This window comes from Passer montanus, unplaced genomic scaffold, assembly GCF_014805655.1.
Source record: "Passer montanus isolate IOZ18808 unplaced genomic scaffold, ASM1480565v1 scaffold22, whole genome shotgun sequence".
NCBI lineage: Eukaryota > Metazoa > Chordata > Aves > Passeriformes > Passeridae > Passer > Passer montanus.
The window spans coordinates 1,842,192-1,857,299 of NW_024366815.1; the positions used below are offsets into that span (position 1 = coordinate 1,842,192).

Consider the following 15,108-nt stretch of genomic DNA (forward strand, 5'->3'; position numbering starts at 1 on the left):
ACTCCCATTAGTATACTGTAAGTTGTAAAATAGATTTTCCTATTTATTATTTCAGAAAAAAAGTTATTTGAGAAAACTTAAATTATACCTCTGAGCAGTCTCTATAGAGTGGTTTTAAAACCTTTATTTATCAAGACAGCAAAAAATTTTTGTTTCTGATTTTTTTCACTTTAATTAGACTTGATGTTATTTTCTTCTGATTTAAAAGCCATTACTTTACAGTCTAATAATATCTGTCATATTCTGTATGCATCAGGAAATTTAACATACTGAATTAAAAATGGAGGATGGCTAGAGCAAGCTGTTCTTTCAGTTTTATTATTAAGCTATCATTTCACTGTGTAATTCTGGTTCTTCATTTCCTTTTAGCCAAATACCACCAGAGAAGGGGTGGATTGTGGAGGGGTTTCCAATGACAATTAATCAGGCAAAGCTATTTGAAAAATCCTATACAGGGATTGATGTAGAAGCAAAAGATCCAATTTCTGAAAAGCTTTCCCTTGCTATAGATCCCAGAACCCCTAACAAGCCTCCTTCTACCTCACCTGCATTTGATGTTTCTATATTATTGGATATTTCAGACAGTCTGGTACTGAAACGTGCAGCTGACATGAAGTGTAAGTTTCCAAATCCTGTTAACAAAGTAAAATGACAATCAGATATCTGTAAGTTCTAGTAATTAATGCAAAATAACATTACTGGACAATTTCTGTATATCTCACTGTATAACTTTTGTTAATTGTGCCTTGAATACTTCCAGGTTATTTCAGATACTTCTATTTGTTTCAGTCAAAGGCAGATCAAAAGTGTGCAAGTGCATGTATATATGCTTTTTTTTATTTGTACTCTCTTTTGTATTTGAACTCTCACTGCAGCTGAGATAGCACAGTGGGTGGTGTTAGATATCACATAAAACAGCAGCAGGAAAAAACCACAAGTTATAATAGATGCTGAATATACTGCATTACAAGTGAGTGTCTGTAAATAGTGTTTTTCTTCCGGAGACACACTTATAAAGGGAAAAAGCAAATTGTAAACAGAGGGATGTGCCAATATTCATTCCCTGAGAATGCCAGAATAAATACCCTATTGATTACTGCCTTTGTCTTCTCTTCAGTTAGTCAGTGAATTATCAGAAATCGAAGTCAATTCTGGCCAACCAAGGCAAAGGCATCGAAGGCTTTTTGAGAGCTGTTTCACTTCCAGACCACACATTTTAAGACCTTGATGAAACAGAAGTTTTTTTAATGAGTATGTTGTGTATTATCCAAATTATGAGGAGATTCTTCTTTGATGTTTTCATTGCAGTGCATAGATGGCAAATAGCTTGAGTTAAAGCACCATTTTTATGTATTGGTAGGAGTAAGGATGGGATAAAATCTTTAGAGCTTTTGCTAAAATTCTGGTGAGGATAAATGTGAGGATAAATGTACAGACACTTGAAAACTGCTAATTTTAAGACCTTGTGCTGCCAAAACACTTGTAACATGGTTATATTTAATATAATCTCAGTAATACACATAGAATTTATTTCATAAGATGTAAATGTGATGATAGAAAGAGTCAAAGGAACAATAGAAAATCTAATGAATTAAATCTTTTTAAAATTTAAAGAAGACTCAGACAGAGAGAATACTTTGTCTTTTAATGAAGTGGGATGTCTGTTCATTGTGAAAAGTAGGTACTTTGGATGAAATTGGGAAAATACCTTCTAATTGGTAGAGTAGAGAAACCTGAAGTAGTCGCCCATAGGAATGCTCCATCCCTTGAACTGGAGATTTTTCTGGCTGAAAAGCATCCATTAGGAAATGTTAGTGCTATAATTGGCTATGCACTTAAACAGAGGAAGAGGCAGGACACCCTGCTGGTGTTGGCTGGTGCTGGCTGTTACCCAGCTTTTAAGTGAAGAAACATAAGATTGAGGAGCACTGAATTTGTTCTTATGATTATCTTAGTTTGGGTGGATAACCATCTGAGTAATTGCCTTTTTCAATATATGCTTATATATTGGTTTTCCACACAGTAGGTGAAAGAAAGGCATCTCAGGCTGAACAGAGCAGCGATCAAAATTCAGATGCCGAAATCCTAGAAGAGAATATTGATTTGGCCAGGGAGCAGGTGCTGCATAGGTAAGTTACATGAAGTACAAAAATATTACTTCAGCCAGATGTTTAGGCATGTAACTGATATGAATTTCATATGTGATGCAGGACAATAGGACAATACTTACATGTTTAATGTTAAGAATTTACCCAGACCTTTCTATAATGTGGAGCCTAAAGGGTATTTTCATTTTCTGCACAATATAAATCCTCCTGGAAAATAAGAATTCTTGTGTTTTGATTTTCTAGGGTATTGTTCCAAGGGGAATTTAGTTTTCAGGTATATAGTGCATGAACAGTGTCTGTATATATATGTGTATCTATGTGTGCACTTATATCTGAGGTCTGTCACACATGACTGCCCTTAAGTGAAATACATTTGATTTGAGTTAGAGATTTTGTAAAATGTTATTTTCCACTTCTACTTTTACAAAACCCACTTATTAGTTTTTTTAATTTAAATTGAATCACTAGATGTTTAACTTTACACAAAGAGGAAAATAAAGAACAATTCTTTCTTCTGAATATTTGATACTGTTAACTGTTTCAGACTGTTATATTGTGTATTACTATTGGTTTAATTGTGATATTAGAAAGCAAATATGACTTGTGATATGAAAGAGTAAAAATACATTATTAGTTATCAATAGAATTTTGAAAACTTTCTTATATTTAAAATTATGGGGTTGATGTGGGCGGAGTTGTTTTAGTGTTAAATTAGATGATCTGCTTTTTATTTTAGTTATCAATTTTAGAAAATGTTTTCATTTCCATTAGTTAGGTTTTAATTTAATACCTTGATATGATTTTTGTAGGATTTCAGGCTTCCTAAAGACGTGGCCAAAATTAGAGAAATGGTTTTCCAGCCATCAAAACAATCTAGTGAAAGTAAATGCAGAGACAGAAGAAAGTCTTGTGTGTGAAACAGTGAAGGAAATTATAATAGAAGAAATGGTGAAAAATCAGAATAGAAGTAAGTTTTCATAGTCTTACTTTCTAGAATTCAGTAACAACAGACTTTGTCTTTTATAATTAACACTAATAATTACTATATAAAATTATATGTCAACCTACATTTCTGCTGCCCCTGAAAAAATCTGAGGACTTGCCAGTTAGTGATAACTGCACCAGAAGCCTGAACTTTTCTGTTGTGTTTTTACCTTTTTGGAATATATGGACCAATTTCACATAAAATTAAAGCATTAAATTCAGTCCTTTCTTCCTGGTTTAAAAATTACAGCCAGCATCTTCATCTATGGGTTACTATAAGAAAGTCTAACTTGCCATTATGAACATATAGTCAATATCATATATCATATATCAGTAGCAGCATAGAAGTATGGATAAGTAGAAGTGGTGTTGACATTTAATTTTGGTACATATTTGTTTCATTTTTCCTCCTTATTATCCAGAAAGAAGGAATAATTTTAAATCATTTAAAAAAAATAAAAGAAAAACAGATGAAGCATCCAAGGGGACAAATGCGTCACATAAACCAGCAAGAGCGACCTCTAAATAACCAGAGTTTTTTCATAACTATTATGAGAAAATCTTCATGTGTCTTCTAACACCAAAATAAAAAAAACCCCAAACTTTAAAAGCACTTGTAACAGTAAAAGTTTATTACATTACTGCTGTGCAACGTTTCTAGTTCAGAGGGGGTTTTTTATATGCTTGGTATATAGTTCATGGCCCTGCTAGATTCAATAGCAAAATTCCTATTGTTGCAAATGGAGTGAAGATTTTCTAGTTAGAATCCAGCTGTTATATAGAAGTATTTAAGGGCTATTTACTCCCTAAGGAAAAATAATACCTGGGGTCAATTAATAAAGTTTAATTCAGTATCTGTGTTCATAGCCTCCAAGCTGTCCTTCACTATTAGGTTCATATAAGCAGAATAGAGTATCAGGTTAGTCAAGCATGTTTTCCCTTTAGTGAATCCATGCTGACTACTCCTGATCAGCTTCTTGTCTTCCATGCGGATAGAGATGGTCTCCAGAATGATGGGCTTCATCACCTTTCCAGGGATTTAAATGAAGCTGACTGACTGGTATTTCCCTGTGTCCTCCTTCTTCCCTGTTTTGAAGACTATTTGCTTTCTTCCAGTCCTCAGGCACCTCTCCTGATCTCCATGGCCTCTTCACCATGGTGACATTTGCTTTCTTCCAGTCCTCACGCACCTCTCCTGATCTCCATGGCCTCTCAAAGATGATCATGAGCTGGGTGTTCATGTCTGCCAGCTAGCTATTACGTCCTCTTAAAGATGATCATGAGCTGGGTGTTCATGTCTGCCAGCTAGCTATTACATCTGCTTTCTCTCTCAGCACTTTGGGATGCATCCTGTTAGGGCCCTTGGATTTATGCATGTTGAGTTTGTTTAAGTGTTAACTGATCCAATCTTCCCTGATTTCATGAGTATATTTTCAATGAACAACACCTAAGTAATGAAATAGTGAATCTGTTCCATTATTTTGAACTTATGAGAGCAGCAGATATGTCTAATTTTGTTTATTGATACTTAAAATACATTTGGAAGTATTAATTGCACATTCATATCAAGGGGCTGCTGAAGAAATACCACCAGAAAAAGAAAATGTTTCACCAGTTACAAATGAAGAAGAGGTTTTACCAGTCACAGATGAAGAAGAAAAGGTTTTACCAGTTATAGAGCCTTCTCCCTTGCCTGAAGAACCACCAACGATCGAACCAGGATCAGATGAATGGATTTATGTAGATGAACCACTTCCCCAGGTACACTAATTCCCAACTGAAAATCTTAAATATCAAAGTATATATTTTTCTTAGTGTTTTATGTATGTCCTACCTAAACCTTTTACATCATTGCATGTTGGGTTTTTTTCAATATTTTTCAATTAAAGGTATGCTATTACTTTGTGATAGATATACAAAGACCAGTTTCTACTAAAATACATAAGATAAGGAATTTTACTTCTAAATTTAATTTTGTTTTTTAATTCTATGCAATATAATGAAGAATACAGCTGCCAAAGCAGTAATTCTTTTTACTATTATGAAATACTAAAATAAACTTACTAGATCACTTTTCTTTCTCTGACAAGGATAATTTGTGGGTCTCATACAAAGAGTAAGAATGAGGAGTGTGCTAATCTTTGTCCTAGTATGGTTTTTTCCTAATATTTTCTCCCCAAGGACATTTACTCAGATTCTAGTGATCTGAAATTTAGGAGTTTTCTGAAATGGCTGTATATCTGCATCTAGTGCTTAGTAGCTCTCAATGGACTTTTCTTTCATGATTATGTTTTTTATTTGGTTTAGTAGCTTTTTGAAGCCATTCACTTTTTCTTCTCTGTGACGTAGTTTGTATAATTATCCTAATTCTGGAAAAATATTTCTGTTTCTTCATTTAAACCATGATCTTTTCTTGGATCATTTGGTGACCCTAATTCACGGTGACACTAATTCACATATTGAGAGCTACAATGAATAATAATTCTATAATCAACCTTTGAGGGCATTTAAGATACGACAAGAATCTCTTAAATGTTCATTTTGCTGAATGTTTCTTTTGTTCTCCAATCCAGTTATAATCTGTCTACTTCTTCTGTAAATTTTTTGAGAGGAGTGACTGGGACTGCATGCACTTTCTGAGATGCAGATTTTTCAAGGCTGGACAATGATGACTTAAAATTTGTCCTGTAATTGTTTACCTAATGTTTACCAGCTTTTTCTGTTAACTACCATCAGCTCACATATGCTGGGTTTCCTCTGGCCATGGCCTTTATTTACATTTCATAGCAGTTAGTCAGTCAGTCAAACATCACTTTTGCAATACTAGGCAGTTAGCTTAGGTTTTTATGAGCTCAAACAGTTATAAGTGACCAAATATTCTTATTCAGTGATCATTCAGTATCATCACCTATTTTATGAGAATATCCAAAACAACAGATACTGGAATATTCTGCTGGAATTTTCCATTCCTTTAGAGATCTACCACTTTTTCCCAAAGAAATTCACAGGATAAAAGTATATGTTGGTAATGTGTGTGTAATCAGCTGTAAACCAAAGGAAACACATAGTGGGAAAAAAATCAATAATATGATTTCATGAAATAATATTTTTGTGTATTTGCTAATGCTACAGATAAATGAATTACCAAGAAATAAATAAACTAATTTTGATGTTTTTAAAAATTCACAGGAGATAATTGATTTTTTAGTACCTTACTGGGAAATGGTAGAAAATACATATATGAATACAATCAAAACTGTACTTAGGTGTCTGAGGGATGAAAAGTACACTATAATTCATTACACAGCAGATATTAGGTAAGTAGGAATAGTATCTTATTACATTAATATTAACATTTTGTATTTTTCATGCCCCATACTGTAGCCCAAAAGTTATTTTTGCTGTAATTTACAGAAAAAAATTTCAAGATTATTTGAAACGTCCACATCTTAAGCAGGAGCTTGTATCTCAGTGGCAAGCAGATTTTAATTCAATTGCTAATGAGCTGCAAGACGATGAGGAAACAAAAGCTGAACTACACCAAAGGGTTACTGTAAGTAAATGACAGAAATTGCAATATACCCTAGACTATTATTTCCTTGTATACAAACTTGATATAACATGAATCATATTATTTACTCCTTTCTTCCTCTTTACAGTTCTTCTTAAACTATGTCCTTTCCTCTTGTGTATAATCGGTCCCTTAAAATTATTCAACTGTTGTTTGTCCATAATTTTCTTACATTTTGCTGTGGTATTGTGGTACAATGTAAAATTAATGTAAAATTAATATTTCTCTGCTCTCTCTTTTTTTTTTTTTTTTTTTTTTTTACATTTTGTGGTTTTCTGAGATGTTACAAGTTGAATATTTCTATTACAATCTAAAAAATTGTGGCAATATTTTATTTTTTCTGTAAATTATATGATAGTCTCTGCTTTCTAAAACTAATTCTTACAAAGTACATAGAATTTCTTGGGATGTTTTGATTCAGGTAGATCTTTTCTAGATCATGTCCTGAATTCTTTATGACAAAAATCCTTCACTAAATGTCCTAACAAATTCAGAGCCAGATTTAGTATAAGCCAAAAATAGAGCTATCTTTGAATTAATCAGATTCCATTCCAGAACAGACATGATTTTTAGTTCAGTACTATCAGAAATGCTCCCCAAAAAGGAGAAAAGGAATACTGACAACATTTATAGTTGAAGGGAACATTTGAGGAATAATGGATTAATTCATCTGAGATGGAAAAAGCATTGGGTGTCCTTTTCCATAGAAATATTCCAAGAGAATGGAGTAGAAGCTTGAAAAATCACCATCCATATTCCTAATTTCTACTGAATGGCATTTTAAAAAGACTGGAATCACTCTGTCCTATATTTTAGAAAGACAAAATCAAAACATTTGGCCTTTTGCTCAGAATAGAAATCCATGTTTGACATTATCCAGTTCAAATTATGTGAAGAGGAGGTTATAGTTCTGTATGATGCAGTGAAACTCAGATACTGTGATAAGCCTAAGAACTTTGGAGTGAATATATAATTAAATAACTCGTTCACTCATTGTGAATCCCAAACCTGTGGCTGACTGTGTAGATGATCTTCCTCTATGCTGTTAAAGCCATGCTCATTGTATCTCCCTGAATGTATGAATTTTGTCAGCCATCCTTCCTTGCTGTTAGAAGGAAAGAGGAAATGAAAAGAGTGACAATCTTCATGATGTTTTTCCTCAAACTCACAGACTTCTCAACACTATCATCTCAGCTGGACCCTTCCTAAAACACTGGAAGATACCAGCTGTAATATCTGAAAAATAAATTTCTCTGATATCAACCAGGAAATGTAAAAACCCACCCCATTTTGTGATGTATGTAAAATTCCTTAAAGGCCCAAAGGCCAGAGGGCAGCCAAGACTTAGGCCTGATGTTGTGGTTTAACCCCAGCCTGCACTCAAGACTCACACAGCCATTGACCCACCACCAGTGGGATGGGGGAGAGAATTGTGAAAGTGAGGAAGCTCGTGGGCTGAGGTAAAGACAATTCAACAGGCAAAGCAAAAGCTGTGCACAGAAGCAAAGCAAACACGGAATTCTTCCACCACTCCCCATAGGCAGGCAGGTGTTTGGCCATCCCCAGGACAGGCGGGTCCAAGCACACCTAGCGGTGACTTGGAAAGACAAACACAGCCACTCTCAGTGTCCCCTCGGCTTCCTTCTTCTCCCTCTGCTTTACATACTGAGCATGGTGCCATATGGGGTGGAGTGTCCCTTTAATCATCTGGGGTCAGCTCTCCTATCTGCGTCCCTTCCCAGCTCCCTGGTACCCACAGCCCCCTTGCTGGTGGGGTGGGACGAGGAGCAGAAAAGACCTTGGCTCTGTGCAAGGGCTGCTTAGCAAACACAAAGTCATCCCTGTGTTATCAGCACTGTTTCCAGCACGAGTCCAGACCAGAACCCATACGTACTGCTCGGAAGAAAATTAACTGTTTTCCAGCCAAAACCAGCACACATCCTAAATATCCACAGAATTACTGTGGATAAAATGCACTTCAGCAGCACATCTCTATCTGTCTTCCAGCAGTTTCTCCAAATTCTCTCTCAGTGCATTGCTATCATTGAATATGATTAGTTGCTACTTCTCTTGTTCCAAATAGGAGAGGACTGAGCAAATGCATCTCTTTTTAGTTTTTTCACGACCTTACTACAATAAAAGAAGGAGAGAGAAGCTGCTTCACTGTGAAAAGAGAGAGAAAAAGAAGATTCAAAACATGCTTTCAGCTTCTGCCAGAGGAATATAACTCACTGTATTCCTCTGCAGTTTTCTCCACTGATTACAGTAAATCAAAACTGTGACTTAAATAATATGAGGACAAAGAGTAAAATCCTTCATGTTACATGTTTAAGAAAGATACTGGAAAAAGTTATACATCAGTTGTACAAACATTAGTGTGGGTTTTTGGGCAGTATTGCATTTATATGAAAGTTTTTTTTGTGGCACAGGGGCTGCAGAGGTGGCTTCTGTAAGAAAGCATGGTAGCTGTGAGACAGGAGTGAGAAAATGTGAGAAACAGCTCTATGGTCACCAAGGACAGTGAAGAAGAAGGAAGAGGAGGTGCTCCAGGCACCAGAGTGGAGATTCCCCTGTGGCCTGTGGTGAAGGCCATGGTGATGCAGGTTGTTCCACAGGAGCACTTGGAGGACTGCAGGGAAGCAGATCTCCACCCTGCAGTCCATGCAGTCCACCCAGGCTGTATCAGGTGGACATGCTGTGAAGGAGCAGCAGCCTGTGGAGAGCCCGTCCAGGGCAGGTTCCTGGCAGGAGCTGTGGCCCATGGAGTACACACACTGGGACACTGGAGCCCTAAAGGGCTGCACACACAGAGAGGATCCACACTGGAGTGGTTGTTGAAGAACTGAAGCCTGTGGGAAGGACTTGCATCAGAAAATTCCATGGAGGACTTTATTCCATGGGAGGAACCTCACCCTGGAGCAGGGAAAGAGTGTGAGGGAAAGGAGTGGCAGATAAAAATTTATAATGAACTTACCCTAATTATTCATTCCCCATTTTCCCTGTGCCATTTAAGAGGGAGAAAAGTCAAGAGTGAAATTAAGCCTGGGAAGAAGAATGGATGGGGGAAAGGTGTTTTTAAGTTTGTTTTATTTCTCATTATTCTGCTGTGTTATTAATTTGCATTAAACTAAACTAATTCCCCCAAATCAAGTCTGTTTTGCATATGATGGTGATAGGTAAGTGATCTCCTCATCATTATCTTGGTGCATGAACTTTTCCATCATATTTTCTCCCCCTTTCCTGTGAGGAAGAGTGATAGAGCAGTTTGGTGGACAGCTGGCAACCAGCAAAGGGCAACTCACCACTGCCGATAGATATAAATATAAATATTTTTCATCCAGCAGCATATTCTTATGTGCATATTCTACAGTGTGAACAGCCATGAATATCTGATTGCCTGCACCTTGACTACCTTCTAGCCATCACTGATGTCCTAGGTGGCCCAGGGACTTCCTTGTGGCTTTTGTCTAACAGAGGACAAGTGGATTTATCTGAACTCTTCAGACTGGGGGAGGGATATAGAATCTGGCATAATAGGTTGCAACCAAGACCTGGTGAATATGGAATCACTTCACCAGAAGCCTAAGCTCCTCTCCCTTTCTTCTGTCCCAGAATAAGTCAGTTAGGATAGAACTGCCTGGAGCCAGAGACATCTCATCTTGTCCTACCTTGGCACTGTATTTAACAGCACTCTTCTCCTCCCATAACCTCTTACACACAGTGGCCTGTCACACTATTTCCATGCAGAGATGGCAATAGAGAACAAACAAGTTGCATAATGTTTTATGCTTAGTAGGACCTCAGTGCTATCAGTGAGCCCTGTAGTGCTATTTGAGCCCCGTAATGCTATTTGACATAGTCACTAGCTGAAGAGCCCTTAATTAAATGAACATTAGAGAAAACTGGTGTGGAAGCGACTCAAGTTTGAAAATCACTTGAAATCAGACACAATTTTCTCAGCAGTTTTCATATCTTATCCCCTGAGAGTACTATTCTTAGCATATTAATTAGCAAACCATTCAAATGCAAAATTGTTGGTGCAGTTGGGAGCTTAGCTATTCATATTTGTCTAGCTTAGGTAGATTATGACTGCCTGAGGAAAGCAAGGCAGGCTGCCTGCCTGCACACTAAACTCATATCTTTGTGTTCTTTGCTCTGGCACACTTGTAAAGAAATTTTCTGTCAGCCCTCTGTAGGCATGTGACCTGACCAGGTGTTCATATTTATAACAATAAAGGAAAAGCCCCCAATGCACAGGCAAAAAAAAAAAAAAATTAAAAAACTAAGTTTTCTTTCATACTTAATTACCATATATGGTTTTCTGTTTTAGGACCTAAGAGATCTTCTCTGGGATATCTGTGACATCAGAAGGAAAGAAGCAGAGCTGGAACGTACTGATATCATGAATGAAGAGTGGTTACCTGATCGTAGGGGGATTGCAATGAACCATTACTTTACACTTATGCAGGTATGGACTGCTGCAGTAAGCCTGAGAGAAATTTCATATGGTTGGCTCCAAATATGTGGAAGATTAAAAATTACTTAAGCAAAAGAGATGGCATTCCATACATTTAACCTCGGATTACAGGAAATATTAAGAAAAATACCATCTTGTTGTTCAACCCCCAAAACTTTCAATCTCTATTATATAGATACTTTTTGCAGTTTTTGAACTCCAATGAATCATCTTGAGTTTTGTGACAAATGTTACAGCTCTTTATCCTTCTGTGATCATATTGACATTTCCCTTTAGTTTATTAATTACATCATTCACAACTTGATGTGAATGTATTTCCCATATCTCAATTTTATTTCACTGATGTGGCTTGAAATTTTATCTGCTGCTGAACAAAAAGAATCCCTAAAGAATCAAGTTATGTTTTGAGATTAAGATGTCATTTGCTGCTGTTTTTCAAATATGACTGAGCTTTCATATATGTAACTTCAAAGTTTTCAAGAGTCCATTCAGTCCTGCAGTAAAGTAAGGTTTCCCTGTTATTGCTGTTCTAGGTGCATAAAATTAGTTTAGAGCTGGATTGGAGTATTCTTGACTAGACTGGCTATACAGGCTTTTGTGCAAACTGGAGTGACCATTCTGTAAAAGTTTTGGCAAATTTAAAGACAATGAAAACAGTGTTTTAAACACATGCCTTGTGATGCTAATTTAGCTGAAAAAGCCAGGCCTAAGCAGTTTAGGGTGAGCTTTCAGCCCTTTAATTCTTTCTGCTATTTTTATATGTTTAATAAAAAAGGGAGCTGCTCTCATATCTCATGTGAGTGTTGTGGAAATTCAAGAAAAGTTTGTGAAATAGTCAGTGCTGTATTAAGGAAATTGTTAACTTCAGTTTTAAAGAGTCTACATAATGCCCTAAATAAAGACTTTGGGCCACTGACAAAAGAGAGACAAAATATCAAAAAACTGCTGACTATGTGAACCTCTCTGGTCCTGTAACTAGGATATTTATAGTCCTGAATATTCTAAAAATCCATCTTGAACTGTATGCATAAAGAAGACGAAGTTACACTACAGAGCTTAAATATTTTATTATTCTAGTTATAGCCTTGCAATCCTAGTTCTAACAGAATTTTGTGGGCATGTATGATGGAGTTCAGTGGAAATTCACTATGAATGTAATTTGATCTGTCTTTTGTGGACATGCACAATAGCTGTTTAAAATTGCTAACACATATTAACTGCAAGCTTTTGTTTTCATAAAGAAAAATTTAATAGAAAACATTACTTCTTGCTTTACTTAGTACATATTTTGCCAAAGAAATGAATTACTAATCCTAAAACTACAGGACTAAAAATATAGTAACTATAACTTTATGTAATAAATATTCTTTTTAGGAGCAGCCAAAAATAGGCGTCTTTGTCATTGACTTCTCCATTTGTGGGGTTTTCTGTTGGAGGTTACATATATTCCCCAGGTGGCTCTGTAACTGTGTAAACACATAGATTTGTATAAATGCCGTTTATCAGATTTCATTCCTTTCTATGTGCACTCTTATACTAGAAGATATTTCCTCCTTAACTTATGGATAAGTGCTGGTTTACACCACAAAGGTTTTATCCTTTGTTTTGTGAATGTGGTTTTGTGCATTTTCCCATGAATATTTCGTACTGTTTTGTCAGTTAGAGACTAACACCATACTGAATCAATAAATCAAAACATGACAGGTGTTAAATGTTTCTTGCATCTTACTTGATTTCTTCTGAGATGATTCACACAAAAACATCACGACACTTAGGTGTTCAAAGTCCGTTGATTACTTAGGTCCAGAAAAACTGTATGACTTTTAAAATTTTCTCCATCACATAACTCTTTTTATTTTATGCTTTTAAGACTTTATTTCTTCTGAACAAGAAGATCCATGTAATTTGTCATCACCAGTGTAGTTGCTACTGGGAAATATATATATTCATCATAATATATTGTAATTAAATTTAATGCATTGAACATTATTTATTGTAAATAGCTTTTCCTATTTTAACAATTAAGATTCTTATTACTGCCTAGAAATGACAGTGTGAATACATTATAGATGTAAATAGAAGTATGCATTCAGTATATTATAAATTTTAAACAAATATGACTGTGTTTCTTACTCTCCCTCAGACTCTTAAGATTTAGAATTGCTTCTTTTAACATGTGATAACAAAAATTTGTTCTGTGGTATGTTGTATTGCAATCTCTTTGTCCTTTCTTCTTCAGGTTGAACTGGATCGTTTCCAAGATACAAAGAGACTTCTTCATGACTATTATAGGGCAATGGAAGGAAAAATCCCAACAGAAGATAATCAAGATTTTACTAGAATCCCATTGTTAAATATTATTAATAGAGAAGAGAAAGAAGATCAAGATGAATCAAGAAGGTAGAAATGCACAGTAAAATTGAACAAACAGAACACATAAAATGAACAAATAGAATGCACTGATAGATTTTTGGAGTATGTGGAATTAGATGTGTATATATTTCAAAGGATGGAGAAATAAGAATTTTTTAACCAGGGATTATAGTCAAATAATGAATCTCAAATAATTTTAGAGGTTACATTTATCCCTAATTTTTTACTTATTTACCTGTATCATATTCACCAATGCATGGCTGAATTGCAAAACATTTTAAAAGCTGCCTCAGGAGGAAATCTACTTTTATATAAATGTTTCCTTCTTTCCTTTATATTGCTGATAGTTTACAGCACAATCCTCATATATGTAAATTATTGTTGTGGAACATTAGTTTGTTTAAAATTTGTGCAAACAAATAAAATTAAATGTTATCAATTTTATGTAAATGTAAATATAATTAACTGTTACGTAATAACAAGTGCAAATCAAAGCAACCTACAAAGATGTACCAAACTGAATGCCATATTAAAAGATGAAGAATACCAGCTGATGCTTTCACAATATAGAAAATGCCATCAGTAATAACACCTAATTTTTTTAACTTAATTATAGTGAATTTAGAAATTATCTGAGTAATGTGTTTGAATGTGGAATTCATCAGCAGATCACACAGTCATTTGATGTAGTTTTATCTATCTGTTATTATATTTTAGCTGTTGCACTTAAACTGGACATTTTTCTGGCCATACACACACCTCATCAGTTTGGTCATAAGGAAAGTTTGTCCCTTTTTTTTGCTATTGCAAATTTTGAAAATATAATTTCTTTCAGTGCATTCTCCAATGTAGATATTAACACTTTTTATAAAGCAGTATCTAAATTATTCCTTATATTTTATTTTTGAGGATTCCTCTAGTTTCTTTGAAACCACCTTCACCCGGTGGTGAGTCAGAAAAGAGTGGAACTAAGAAGAGGAGTCTTCAGGATAAGAGTTCTGAAAGTGGAGTGACCACTTGCAGGACTGATAAAAATCTTGTTATTGATACATGGCAAACAGCAGTAACAGCGGTATCAGATATGGTATGGAATGTTTTATTTACTTAAAGATTTCTGGACTGTACAGTCAAAGCCCCCCATTCAGTAGGCAGTCTAAACACATAATCTTTGCACTTTTTTTTATCTCAGTTTCATATGTCTTTCTCCAGCACTGATATTTCCATGGAATACGTTTGTAGTTCTATGAGGAAAATGCTGGAGTCTGTATTTTCTGTACCTCCATACTTACAACTGAGCCTTTCATTCCATTACTGAGGAATATTTCAAATGTTGCCTCGATATATCTTCTTCCATTGCAAACTCTTCTCTTATCCCTCAATAGAAGTGTGAGAAGATGGATTAAATTTAATCCTGTGATGCAGTGTTTGCTCAAACCTTTCACATGTTCAGACCCTATGGTTGCATCCTTTTTCCTACGTAGCTTAAAGTAAATTAGATAAGATTTTCAGATGGTTGATTTCTAGGTTAGATTTTTATTTTCTCTTTGATCATTTAAAATAAACTAATTTCTGCACCCTTATAATGTAGCTCTAGG

The 15,108-nt window shown here is 35.3% G+C and overlaps 1 protein-coding gene across 1 annotated transcript in view; it reads left to right on the plus strand.

Annotated features, from left to right (window-relative positions):
• The window catches only part of SPEF2 (sperm flagellar 2), a 69,173-nt gene that overhangs the window by 22,834 nt on the left and 31,231 nt on the right, over window positions 1-15,108 (plus strand). The window contains exons 16-24 of the mRNA XM_039710015.1: window positions 370-617; window positions 2,027-2,129; window positions 2,918-3,075; window positions 4,663-4,853; window positions 6,282-6,409; window positions 6,507-6,645; window positions 10,994-11,131; window positions 13,380-13,540; window positions 14,423-14,597. Of these exons, the coding sequence (XP_039565949.1) occupies window positions 370-617; window positions 2,027-2,129; window positions 2,918-3,075; window positions 4,663-4,853; window positions 6,282-6,409; window positions 6,507-6,645; window positions 10,994-11,131; window positions 13,380-13,540; window positions 14,423-14,597 (1,441 nt within the window). The remainder of the gene's footprint in view (window positions 1-369; window positions 618-2,026; window positions 2,130-2,917; window positions 3,076-4,662; window positions 4,854-6,281; window positions 6,410-6,506; window positions 6,646-10,993; window positions 11,132-13,379; window positions 13,541-14,422; window positions 14,598-15,108) is intronic.